At 42.5% G+C, this 14,353-nt stretch overlaps 1 protein-coding gene across 2 annotated transcripts in view; it reads right to left on the minus strand.

The window, feature by feature from the left end:
* Positions 1 to 6,279: 6,279 nt before the first annotated feature.
* The window catches only part of SHQ1 (SHQ1, H/ACA ribonucleoprotein assembly factor), a 100,841-nt gene continuing 92,767 nt past the window's right edge, over positions 6,280 to 14,353 (minus strand). For both annotated transcript variants that reach the window (XM_048858623.2, XM_048858624.2), the window contains exon 12: positions 6,280 to 7,564. In XM_048858623.2, the coding sequence (XP_048714580.2) occupies positions 6,913 to 7,564 (652 nt within the window). In that variant the 3' untranslated portion in view covers positions 6,280 to 6,912. The remainder of the gene's footprint in view (positions 7,565 to 14,353) is intronic.

Consider the following 14,353-nt stretch of genomic DNA (forward strand, 5'->3'; position numbering starts at 1 on the left):
ACAGCCTCAATAAAGCCAAGTATTATTTATTTAGAACACAAACATTTCAGAGAAAGCATACCTTAAAGGCAATAAATCAGACTCTCCGCATCTCTAACTTACCAGGTGGTTAACCATCTTCCACATGGGATATCTGGAAGGACTAATTTCCTGTAGACTCTTTGGCAGACCCTTTCTCTGTGTCAGCCTGTTAGGGCTCATTGACAATGCCCCGGACAGCCCAGGCAACTCACTCCCCTTTGCAGGAATCAACTTCCTTTTTAACTGTTTATTGCTCTTTGATCTGTGGACTCCCAGCTCTGGCAAAATGGGTCTGCAACTCATGGGAGACGGGAGCCTTGAAGCTAACAGCTTGCCCCACTGTCTTTGCTTGGTCCTATCTGGGAAGCTATTGTGCCGCCTTCATGCACAGACCCCATGGAATTTGAGCATTCTAGGCATATAACAGACATTCCACTACCTCCAATATAAATTAGATCAAGATAGTCACATAGGAAATTGCAACAACTCAATATACAACTACTTCTCCCTGACCTGGTAACCCACAGTGCTCACAACATTGTTACATCTCTGCATTCCTAACATTACTACATAGCAGCACTATGGCTGTCCCACCAAGCTTGGCAAGGAGGCAGGAGTGGATGTCAGCAATGGACTGAAAGGAGAGCATTCTGAGGAGGAATTTGGAGGGGGGAGGAGCGGGATGGCATGGTCCAAAGGATGAGAGAGGAGGCTCCTGGCATGAAGAATGGTGCTGGGAGGGCAGCGGGGGGGGGGGGGGGGAAAGAAGGCAAGGAGGTGCGAGAGGCAATTTGGCAGAACATCGGGTGAGAGTCAGGGTACTGGGTTTTATGAGACGTAGACAGGGCAGAGCTATGCACGGCCTTGACGTTGAGTGTGATGACCTCTTAATATGAAAGTGTGACCCTAAGAGCATCCCAGTGCCAGAGGGTAAGGGGCTTCCTGGTATCAAGCAGTGACAGCTGGCCTGACCAGCTCAGTGCACTCAACTCACTGCTGTCATAATGACAGGTTTCAGAGGAACAGCCGTGTTAGTCTGTATTCGCAAAAAGAAAAGGAGGACTTGTGGCACCTCAGAGACTAACCAATTTATTTGAGCATAAGTGAGCTGTAGCTCACGAAAGCTCATGCTCAAATAAATTGGTTAGTCTCTAAGGTGCCACAAGTCCTCCTTTTCTTTCTGCTGTCATAACTTTAATCTAAAGGGGGTCATGTAAGGTATCATATCTGAACTGGCAATGTGCTGGTCATAAGCGTTATTGTGTGGTGTATGTACAGGTGATATATGAAAAATTATAAATATGGGCTGGCAATATGTTCTTAACATGTGTTTGGCAGAGAGGGCTTACGGCTCCCCCAGCCTCCCGCCCCAGGACAAAGAAATGTGGTTCTGCCAGCTTGAATGTGTCTCCAGTGTAAACTGAGCAAGGAGAGACCATGGAAGTATGTTTACATAAAAGGTGAACAAAGCCATCAAACTAGCCAGTGGGGGAGATGGCCACTTAACTATCATGAGGAGACAGAGAGGGAGATAAATTATCATGAGGGGTGGGGAGAGGAGATAAATTAATGTGGTGTCAGCTCCCTACCTGCCACAGCAAGCTGAGTCACAAGGGAAGAGAAACTCAGAGAAAGCCATTTTGGCATTCTTCACCTGAGGAGACAAAGAAACAAAGCACTCTGTGTGGGATCCTGGTTTAAGGACTCGCCAGCCATGCTGGAGGAATGACTGTGGTGAGAAAGCTATTCCAAACAAGAGACTCTAGTTTGTTAAGATAGGTTTCAGTCTTCAAAGCATATGTTTCCTTTTGTTTGTAACCACTTCTATCCCAATTCCTTCTACTCGGAATCACTTACACATCTTTAATTTTCCTGATATCTGCTGGGAGAGCAATACAGCGGTGCATAGACAATCCAGGAAGTTTTTGGAAAGCGTAGGGGACAATTTCCTGGCGCAAGTGCTAGAGGAGCCAACTAGGCGGGGGGGCGCTTTTCTTGACCTGCTGCTCACAAACCGGGTAGAATTAGTGGGGGAAGCAAAAGTGGATGGGAATCTGGGAGGCAGTGACCATGAGTTGGTTGAGTTCAGGATCCTGACGCAGGGAAGAAAGGTAAGCAGCAGGATACGGACCCTGGACTTCAGGAAAGCAGACTTCGACTCCCTCAGGGAACGGATGGCCAGGATCCCCTGGGGGACTAACTTGAAGGGGAAAGGAGTCCAGGAGAGCTGGCTGTATTTCAAGGAATCCCTGTTGAGGTTACAGGGACAAACCATCCCGATGAGTCGAAAGAATAGTAAATATGGCAGGCGACCAGCTTGGCTTAATGGTGAAATCCTAGCGGATCTTAAACATAAAAAAGAGGCTTACAAGAAGTGGAAGGTTGGACATATGACCAGGGAAGAGTATAAAAATATTGCTCGGGCATGTAGGAATGATATCAGGAGGGCCAAATCGCACCTAGAGCTGCAGCTAGCAAGAGATGTCAAGAGTAACAAGAAGGGTTTCTTCAGGTATGTTGGCAACAAGAAGAAAGCCAAGGAAAGTGTGGGCCCCTTACTGAATGAGGGAGGCAACCTAGTGACAGAGGATGTGGAAAAAGCTAATGTACTCAATGCTTTTTTTGCCTCTGTTTTCACGAACAAGGTCAGCTCCCAGACTGCTGCGCTGGGCATCGCAAAATGGGGAAGAGATGGCCAGCCCTCTGTGGAGATAGAGGTGGTTAGGGACTATTTAGAAAAGCTGGACGAGCACAAGTCCATGGGGCCGGACGAGTTGCATCCGAGAGTGCTGAAGGAATTGGCGGCTGTGATTGCAGAGCCATTGGCCATTATCTTTGAAAACTCGTGGCGAACGGGGGAAGTCCCGGATGACTGGAAAAAGGCTAATGTAGTGCCAATCTTTAAAAAAGGGAAGAAGGAGGATCCTGGGAACTACAGGCCAGTCAGCCTCACCTCAGTCCCTGGAAAAATCATGGAGCAGGTCCTCAAAGAATCAATCCTGAAGCACTTGCATGAGAGGAAAGTGATCAGGAACAGCCAGCATGGATTCACCAAGGGAAGGTCATGCCTAACTAATCTAATCGCCTTTTATGATGAGATTACTGGTTCTGTGGATGAAGGGAAAGCAGTGGATGTATTGTTTCTTGACTTTAGCAAAGCTTTTGACACGGTCTCCCACAGTATTCTTGTCAGCAAGTTAAGGAAGTATGGGCTGGAAGAATGCACTATAAGGTGGGTAGAAAGCTGGCTAGATTGTCGGGCTCAACGGGTAGTGATCAATGGCTCCATGTCTAGTTGGCAGCCGGTATCAAGTGGAGTGCCCCAAGGGTCGGTCCTGGGGCTGGTTTTGTTCAATATCTTCATAAATGATCTGGAGGATGGTGTGGATTGCACTCTCAGCAAATTTGCGGATGATACTAAACTGGGAGTGGTAGATACGCTGGAGGGGAGGGATAGGATACAGAAGGACCTAGACAAATTGGAGGATTGGGCCAAAAGAAATCTGATGAGGTTCAATAAGGATAAGTGCAGGGTCCTGCACTTAGGACGGAAGAACCCAATGCACCGCTACAGACTAGGGACCGAATGGCTAGGCAGCAGTTCTGCGGAAAAGGACCTAGGGGTGACAGTGGACGAGAAGCTGGATATGAGTCAGCAGTGTGCCCTTGTTGCCAAGAAGGCCAATGGCATTTTGGGATGTATAAGTAGGGGCATAGCGAGCAGATCGAGGGACGTGATCGTTCCCCTCTATTCGACATTGGTGAGGCCTCATCTGGAGTACTGTGTCCAGTTTTGGGCCCCACACTTCAAGAAGGATGTGGATAAATTGGAGAGAGTCCAGCGAAGGGCAACAAAAATGATTAGGGGTCTGGAACACATGACTTATGAGGAGAGGCTGAGGGAGCTGGGATTGTTTAGCCTGCAGAAGAGAAGAATGAGGGGGGATTTGATAGCTGCTTTCAACTACCTGAAAGGGGGTTCCAAAGAGGATGGCTCTAGACTGTTCTCAATGGTAGCAGATGACAGAACGAGGAGTAATGGTCTCAAGCTGCAGTGGGGGAGGTTTAGATTGGATATTAGGAAAAACTTTTTCACTAAGAGGGTGGTGAAACACTGGAATGCGTTACCTAGGGAGGTGGTAGAATCTCCTTCCTTAGAGGTTTTTAAGGTCAGGCTCGACAAAGCCCTGGCTGGGATGATTTAACTGGGAATTGGTCCTGCTTCGAGCAGGGGGTTGGACTAGATGACCTTCTGGGGTCCCTTCCAACCCTTATATTCTATGATTCTATGATCTGTTCCTTGGTAATAAATTTAATAATCTTGTTTTACTACACAGCCACCTCAGTCCTGCTGTGTTTCAAACTAACCTGTAAAATCCTCAGCCACACTAACAGGTTGATGCTGTGTTCTGTCTCTTTAAAGAAGCAGCGAATGCGTTAAGGTTTTGAGAGGGAAACAGTGAGAGGGTCTGAGCACTCAAAGGAGAAGGTTTTTGGGGAAACTTGAACTGGACAGGTTGTTTCATCACCCTGCAGGGAGTAACCAGGCTAGTGGAAACCAGGGTGAGGTCACTGAGCTGCAAACAGGGTGATGGTATCAGGGCTCTGAGCCAAAGCCGCACTGCACAGTAGCACCCAAGGTTAACAGGGAGGAAGTGACACAGCCCCTTACTGGTCTGGGTGAAACCCCAAAGTGTCCCAGAAAGTTACTACATTCTATGTGTTTCTATCCATACGGAATTTGCTACTATGTCACTTTGAGGAGACACTGCAGGTATTTCACTCCAGAAAGGTTCCCTGAGGAGTAGTGGGAAAGGTCAAGCTCTCGTGTGCCTGGACAAAGGCAGATTGGTGAATGTCCTTAGCCACCAGGAGGGTTAATCCTTTGGAACAAAGAGATTTATTTCACTATAAAAGAGGTAGCCAGGTCCGAGAGGGAAACAAACCGGTTTGGAGAACAGGCAAACCAGCTCTCCTTGGCAGCCTGCCACAAAATGAGGGAGAGAGAAAACAAAAAATGAAAGCAGCAGATATGGACTCTGACGTGTACCTTTAACTTTTGCAACCTGCATTTCCCAACCCATACTTAGTTCAGCTTTCTGCAGCTTGTTTCTAGCAAGTTTCAACATTCACCCTTTATTTCTACCTGTTTTCTCTCTGTCATTCTCGAATGCATCTTGCTTATATCAGCTATAGTTTGGATTTAATTGTTAGTAGGGAGAGAAAGAAATGCTCACTTAATTGTAAGATGAGGAAGGTTCCACCCTTACAGGAAGAGGAGAAAACAAGTGGCGGTGAAGTGACTCACAGGTACCTAGGATTATAAATTCAGTATCAGTAGCGTGAGGACTGCAGTTCCTACCAACAGAGGTGAAACAGGAGCATGTGTTGGCACAGAGCAAGCCTGCTGATTTTAGAGGTGCTGGGACAATAGCAACAAGGGTGAAGAATTTAATCTTTTTAAATTGTGATTTCCTATATGCTTTTGTAATTGTAAGGTCAAAAAGAAAGTGTGGGAAGACTAAATTTGAGATGTGCTGGAGTTTCACAGTTCCCATGAGAGCACATAAATCCTTGAGTTCCTCATCACAAATCTGTTACCCTGTTCCAATGACAGCACAGCACCATCCGCTATGCAATAACCATCCCTTTTCAAGAACTGTCACTTACCAATGACAAACTACCAGAAACTCTGCCACATTCAAATTTGTTTTTTCATTGCCAAAAAATTGGATTTTAATATTAGTAAGACACACCCACACCACACACATGAAAGCAAGAGACCATTCAAGCTAGCTTTCATCCTGAAGCAACCTTTTATGGGTAAGTCATACCTGCCTGGAAATATGGCATTTCATTTGTAAGACATTAGACTTTTCACTATTACCATGAATAGTAATGGTATTACTATTACCATCAATTAATATGGTATTACCATCAATTAATTGATATTCTCACAACATCACTGTGAGATAGGCAAGTATTATTCATATTTTACTGATGGAGAAAATGAGGCGTAGGGAGGTTAAATGACTTTTTCAAAGACACAGTGGCAGAGCTGGGACTAGAAATTATGAGTTCCTGGCTTTCATTCTTGGGCTCAGAGCAGTAGACCACATTGTCTCGCCACCTCAGTGGGGCCAGCAACAGCCCTGGAATAGTAACACGAAGGAAGATTTTTTCATTTTTGAAAGGGAAACAACATCTACACCTAGAAACATTTCAAAAAATGGACGGCACAGTAAAGTAAACAAATGCTGAAAGTGGTAAAGAACAATTTATAACAGGACTGTAGACATAGAAGATTATACATAGCATTGCCTGGACCTCACAATAAAGAAACTCCCTTTATTTTGTACTAACAAACACAAACTGCCAGTGCTGCTTGGATTTTTATGACATTCATCATTCTTTTTAAAGTAGAAATTAGAAATAAAATATTCACAATCCAATAATGTAGTAAAATGTCATTATAAAAGTCACGAACGTACAGGTCTATTTATCAAGATGATGTCATCAGTTGAGTCAGTTAACTGATGGTACAACTATTTTCAGTTATATTTCATTCTCTCTCTTCACTCCATTACTAACCTTAATGAAAACCGTTCCTGAAAGTATTTACTGAAGTTATAGATTCCTGCATTTGGGGATCAAAATTTTACTTTCTGATGAATCACTGGTGTACAAAATATATCTAATTGTGAGGGTTTGAGAAAGTCTTGTTGATTCCCTTCAAAGGACTCTTGTGTTTAACAACTGTCAACAAGGTGAAAAAAAAAAGAGAGGAAAAATATCACCTCCTTTTTGCACACATTAGATGTAGGAACAATATCACATTATAGCAATGAGCTGTATTATGTAAAGGGTCAGAGTTTTTCCTAACACGCTTGTTTAGTCTTCATCTTCATTTGTTCTGCCAACAAACAGCAGTAGGTTTTCCTTTGGGGAAACCTCCAAGAAATTTTCTTTTCCACCTGGATCCTCTGAAAGTCTTTGGGGTTCAACTGCATAATTTGCTCCTTTCTCTTGCAAAACTGTGTAGCTTGCAGTAGCCAATCCTTCAGTCTGTTCTGAAAGCCTAATTGCAGTCTGCATTTTCTTTCCTAATTCCTCTATCAGTTTTCCAGAAACAGATGTAGATTGTAAAGAAGCCTTTGATTTTTCATTACTAACATCTAATGTCAAAGTGTCTGTGTCTCGTCCTAATCCACTGCAGTCAATAAGTGAGGCTGTCCTCTCCTCTTGGAGTGTCCCTTGTAGAGAATTTATTTTCCCATCTTCACTGGTTGAGGACTCTTGTTCATCTGAATCAGAGCTTTCTGTCTCAGATGATGAAGTACTGCTTGATTCTTCAGAGTCACTCGTCTCCAATTCAGAGGAACGCAGTTGTTGCTTGGAAACAGCACTGACAGCTTTTAACTCACTTTCTTCCTCTTGTACCAGACGTGCAGCTGATTCCAGCTCTTCTAGTTCAAACCCTAAATGGGCCTTAGTTAGCTTGGCTTTCTGTAAGGATTCAGCAAGTGCTGCCAACTTTTTTGACCTTTAAAAAAGAACAAAACACATTGTTAAATGCTAGAAACAAAATATTTCCCATTTGATAATAAGTAGCAGGGAGCTAAACATTTTTGTTATTCATTTTATTTGTAAACAACTTCTTTCTTCAGTTACAGAATGGTAACAGAAAAGGTACAGGAAACAGAGATAAAAATGATCCCTTATTCACTTGAACTTATTCACTCCCACAAGGCTAGAAAAGCAGCTACATAAATCATCACCTCAGCAAACTTACAGTGAATTTTTCAGAAGAAAGCACACACTTCTTTACAAGCTTTGGAGATACATTGTAATGAGAAACACCAACTGCAACTGATGATGATGAAGCAACAGGAAATCTCTGCAGAGAGATTATCTATTTTTAATGTTGTAAAACTTCAGCATTTGGCTAGCCAAGAGGCTGTCATTAGCTGGTTTGAAGCAGCTTCGTAAGGCATGAATCCAGAGGGGACTAAGTCAGTTGGCTTTGTCGTACCCCAAATGTAAATAAGGTATGACAATTTTCTCTCAGTATTACCCAAAATACAGTATATTTACAGAATATATTTTATCAGGCTCTTCTCATTGGGCTACTTGCACTATTTTTAAACTCCTATTTTTCCCCTTTAATGCCCCTTAGTTATCTGATGCCTTCAGAATTATATTACATATTTACCAACCTCTTATTACCATTTCATTCTTATCCTAATGGATACAAATTACTGTTGACTAACATACTTCCCTAGTAAATGAGCACCTCCAAAACAGCAATGTTAACAAACCTGGGAAAGGTGGTACTGGACTTGGTTTTGTTCAACTGAATGACGTAATTTGTGAAGACAAAGTAATTGTATTAAATTTAATCCACTTAAATGCACAGAAAACGGGAAAAATAAAAAAAGAATGAAATCAGGACACAGGTTTTATGGCTAAGAGAAATCTCCTACATCTCCTCTGTGCAAGTCTCACCACTTTACTCTACACATTATTCACCCTAGGTTCATTCAGTCCTGAATACAAATAATTTCATATACTGCATTCTCAATGCTTCCTTTCTACCGTCATTCTTCTAATCCCTCCTTTCCCCTTCCCTCTCCAATTTCTTAAAACCCACCTCTTTAAGAAGACAAATCTTCCTGTCTTATCTTTAGTGAGTCCTACACCTTCCCTCAGCTGAACTGCTGATACATGCCAAATAAATATTTATGTTAGGAGTAAGAAAATATGTTGCATTAAAAAAACAAGGCTAACTGATATGAAATCCTAAAGTGGTAAGGTTTAGACCAGTTTATTTTTTTTTTTAGATGGTAGGTTAAAAATACAATCTTTGGGGAAATATGTGCCTATTGGTCTATTTTGAGCCACACATTTAGCAAATAAATTTTCATTAAGCCAAAAATAATTCATTTTACTTTAAAAAAGCAACAATGCCAAAAATTTAGATTTAAGAACTGATCAGCCGACAATTATCTCACACTAAGTTTTCCAAAAATTATCTTTCCTGTTATGTAAAGTTTAAAAGAAAAACATGCTGCAATCATGTAACTTCTTATGGGCCCTATTTCATATATGTGTTCTCTCTCCTACCACAGCAGCACATGTGCACCTGTTTTAGAACATGTTGCAGAATAAATCAGTTCTAGATTTATTTTAAATTTATTTAGTATTGTACCTAAGAATGAACTAAACAAAGGTTTCAGAGCAGCAGCCGTGTTAGTCCGTATCCGCAACAAAGAACAGGAGTACTTGTGGCACCTTAGAGACTAACAAATTTAGTTGAACATAAGCTTTCATGGGCTACAGCCCACTTCATCGAATGCATAGAATGGAACACATAGTAAGAAGACATATATATATATACACACACACACACACACATATATATATACATATACATACAGAGAACATGAAAAGGTGGAAGTAGCCATACCAACTGTAAGAGGCTAATTAAGATGAGCTATTATCAGCAGGAGAAAAAAAACTTCTGTAGTGAACAAAAGAACTGCTATACCCCTTTCTGTAAGGCCTACAATAGGGGACAACAGACATGGTAGGTCAACTTTCAGGCTTAGCAAGCTCATTTAGTACAGCTGTAGCCATAAAAATTTCTTCAAGTATTTGAAATTCAGCATATGCTTTAACAGAAAACTGTGCCATAAATTTATAAACAGAGAGAACAAAAAGCAAGAGAATGTCTTGAAATGTGGGAAAAAAGAAAACCAGGTATAAATAGCAAACATACATCCTGTTTCTTACTGTAGAGTTTTGCCTCAGACTATCAATCAACTTTTCACCACTTCCTGCAACAGCAGGTCTACTATAAATCCTGCAGTAACTGACTGGGTTTCATTTCCTCTGCCAAAACCTGCTAACCTGCAAGGCATGACACACTGACACTGGAGCAAGCAGCTGATAATGTAATACATAACTCCTGCGAGGCAAAAGTTAAAGCGCTTGTTCTCTCAGTTGAATGACTTTAAAGATCTTTATATTCTGCTTCCCAGGGGGGATAATTACTCAGTATAACATAGACTGTGCAATTTTTTTCTCCTAAAGGAATTTTATTTAAAAGGTGGAGGAAGGGAAATTTAATGCAGCTTCTTACACTTTCTTACAGAGACAGTGTAGCATTTAAAAACAAATCTTGGATTGAAACAGATTATTTGTTAACTTTCTCCATTCAAGCCAAAGAACTCAGAAATTCATGTTTATGAAGAGTAATCAAAACCACATAAAAGTTTAAAAACAATAAAAAGCACGTACAGAAGCTCACAGATAAGCCACACACTTCTCTATGTAATGCCTGATACACATCCAAAATTTTCATCAACTATTTAATATACTAATTTACTTCATTAAATAACCCCAGTGATGTTCAGTCATAACATTTCCCCCAAATCATCTTCAGCAACTTGCATTTTCCTTAAAAGTACAAAGTTACGCAGGATCATAGGAACTGCCAAAGTGGATCAGATCCAAGGTCCATCTATCCTGCAAAACCCCCTGCAAGTAGACTGTAATGGAATAACCTGCCCACTCGGTTTATTTCCTGACCCCACTATTGAGAGGTTGGTTTATGCCCTGAAGAATGAGGTTTTATATCCCTTCCAGATCTCCATTTTTTTTTAAACTCTACATATGCGTGGTAACCATATAAAAATGCAATCTTTTTTCGAATGTTACTAAACTCTTGGCTTCAATGAGTGCACAGACTAAATGTATATTGTGCAAAAAGTCCCCTTTATAACTTTCAAATATGCTGTCTTTTGATTTCACAGTAAACCAAGACTGATGCGAAAAGGAGGAATGTTTTTCTCTCTGCTGACTGTTGTTCAACTCCAGGCACGACAGCCCCTCATTCCTCTCTTACTGCATAAAATTCAAGACAGCTGTTGTCACATGTAATCCCCTATATAATCTTATCCCCATATTTCTCTTCTCTCATTTCTTCAAGCTCTTCTTCCCAATACTCTTTGTACTTCCTCTCATCTTCCCTTTCTTCACTTTCTGGTTTCTATCATCCAAATTTTTCCCTATCAAGTGCACCTCCTCCACAGCCCCTTCAAATCACTCCTTAAACCCTCCTAGCCAAACAATCCTACCTCCCTCCTTCCTTTTAATATTCTCCACACCCTCCCTCTTCTTAACTCCCAAAACTGCTAGCTCTTTATGGATGAAATATGTCGTATTTCAGTTTGTAGAAGTCCACATAAATTTACAACACTCCATAAATTTTATTATTAATACATAATAATTATCTGTGCCCCAGAGTATCTAAAGCTTAGAGTTCAAGAAGAAAATATACGGTAATATGTTTTGGCTCCTTCATTTGCATTATGCTACTTAACAAAAATGTAATACTATGGCTATATAGAAAGAGCTTATCTCTTTGAAGCAGCAAATACTTGTCCCCGCCACTCTTTATGCAAGTACAAGTACATACTAAACAGTGAGTCCACTTATGAAAGAGTTGGTGTCTAACAGGGGCAAATCAGGAAGGAATAAATACTCTCCTGCCGGATAGGTACAAGACTGCAACAGAAAATATACTCAATCTCTGAAAGCTTTGGTTTACTTCCTATGATTTGATCTACTTCAATAGTAATTTAATGATCTTAACTGATTTCCATTGCACAGCTGTTGCTAAAAGATCCACACGAACCCTTCACATTGAAAGTTTTACCAAAGTTGCTGAGAGATGACGTATTCTCTACCTGTATCAAGTGCTACAGGGGAAAGGAGATAAAAATGACATAAGAGACCCCACTACTTTCTATAAAAATAAATAACGCAGTTATGAGTACTCTGACTTGATTAGTAAATGCTCTCCAAAGACCAACAATTCCCCTCCTGAACTCTGCAGTTGACTTTCTGTAACTCTTTATGTGCATGGTTCTGTGGAGCCGTTGGCATGCTTACAGCAGATAAACACAAGGGCTCAGTTCCTGAGCTGTGGTCAAGAAGTTCTTGGTGCAGCTCACGACAAGGTGGAAGCATGTGCAGACTTTAAGCTACTGTTGCACTCCCCTAATCCCGAGTCCATTTGCCGCAGCCTAGAGGCTGTTCTAAATTATGTTGACTGCCAGCAACCCCATAGAACTCTTATGGCAGGCAGGGATCATGAGGGTGCAGGGACACCTTGGCTTCAGTAAGGGGATAGTATCATCTGCACGATGGAGGCTCTTTGACACTTAGTGATCCCCATACATAGAGGGATCCTAGAGTGGCAGTAATGTTAGCATTGTTAGGACAGCTTTGTGCTGGTGGAGCACTGCAAAACTGCCCAGACGTACCTGAGGAATAGCCCAAGGAATAACATTTTGTTCTTGTTGGTCTACATCCATTTCAGAACCCCATATCTATTAATGTGCATGATGTATATATCACATAAAAGCAAGGAAATTCAGAATTCATATTGGCATTCTATTCTTATTCTGCTAAGTGCAACAGCCCACAAGATTAAACAACACTGGAGATGTTTAAGACAATCCAGGAAGTTTTTGGAAAGCGTAGGGGACAATTTCCTGGCGCAAGTGCTAGAGGAGCCAACTAGGGGGGCCGCTTTTCTTGACCTGCTGCTCACAAACCAGGTAGAATTAGTGGGGGAAGCAAAAGTGGATGGGAATCTGGGAGGCAGTGACCATGAGTTGGTTGAGTTCAGGATCCTGACGCAGGGAAGAAAGGTAAGCAGCAGGATACGGACCCTGGACTTCAGGAAAGCAGACTTCGACTCCCTCAGGGAACGGATGGCCAGGATCCCCTGGGGGACTAACTTGAAGGGGAAAGGAGTCCAGGAGAGCTGGCTGTATTTCAAGGAATCCCTGTTGAGGTTACAGGGACAAACCATCCCGATGAGTCGAAAGAATAGTAAATATGGCAGGCGACCAGCTTGGCTTAATGGTGAAATCCTAGCGGATCTTAAACATAAAAAAGAGGCTTACAAGAAGTGGAAGGTTGGACATATGACCAGGGAAGAGTATAAAAATATTGCTCGGGCATGTAGGAATGATATCAGGAGGGCCAAATCGCACCTGGAGCTGCAGCTAGCAAGAGATGTCAAGAGTAACAAGAAGGGTTTCTTCAGGTATGTTGGCAACAAGAAGAAAGCCAAGGAAAGTGTGGGCCCCTTACTGAATGAGGGAGGCAACCTAGTGACAGAGGATGTGGAAAAAGCTAATGTACTCAATGCTTTTTTTGCCTCTGTTTTCACGAACAAGGTCAGCTCCCAGACTGCTGCGCTGGGCATCGCAAAATGGGGAAGAGATGGCCAGCCCTCTGTGGAGATAGAGGTGGTTAGGGACTATTTAGAAAAGCTGGACGTGCACAAGTCCATGGGGCCGGACGAGCTGCATCCGAGAGTGCTGAAGGAATTGGCGGCTGTGATTGCAGAGCCATTGGCCATTATCTTTGAAAACTCGTGGCGAACTGGGGAAGTCCCGGATGACTGGAAAAAGGCTAATGTAGTGCCAATCTTTAAAAAAGGGAAGGAGGAGGATTCTCGGAACTACAGGCCAGTCAGCCTCACCTCAGTCCCTGGAAAAATCATGGAGCAGGTCCTCAAAGAATCAATCCTGATGCACTTGCATGAGAGGAAAGTGATCAGGAACAGCCAGCATGGATTCACCAAGGGAAGGTCATGCCTGACTAATCTAATCGCCTTTTATGATGAGATTACTGGTTCTGTGGATGAAGGGAAAGCAGTGGATGTATTGTTTCTTGACTTTAGCAAAGCTTTTGACACGGTCTCCCACAGTATTCTTGTCAGCAAGTTAAGGAAGTATGGGCTGGATGAATGCACTATAAGGTGGGTAGAAAGCTGGCTAGATTGTCGGGCTCAACGGGTAGTGATCAATGGCTCCATGTCTAGTTGGCAGCCGGTATCAAGTGGAGTGCCCCAAGGGTCGGTCCTGGGGCCGGTTTTGTTCAATATCTTCATAAATGATCTGGAGGATGGTGTGGATTGCACTCTCAGCAAATTTGCGGATGATACTAAACTGGGAGGAGTGGTAGATACGCTGGAGGGGAGGGATAGGATACAGAAGGACCTAGACAAATTAGAGGATTGGGCCAAAAGAAATCTGATGAGGTTCAATAAGGATAAGTGCAGGGTCCTGCACTTAGGACGGAAGAACCCAAGGCACCGCTACAGACTAGGGACCGAATGGCTAGGCAGCAGTTCTGCGGAAAAGGACCTAGGGGTGACAGTGGACGAGAAGCTGGATATGAGTCAGCAGTGTGCCCTTGTTGCCAAGAAGGCCAATGGCATTTTGGGATGTATAAGTAGGGGCATAGCGAG

Source organism: Caretta caretta, chromosome 7, assembly GCF_965140235.1.
Source record: "Caretta caretta isolate rCarCar2 chromosome 7, rCarCar1.hap1, whole genome shotgun sequence".
NCBI lineage: Eukaryota > Metazoa > Chordata > Testudines > Cheloniidae > Caretta > Caretta caretta.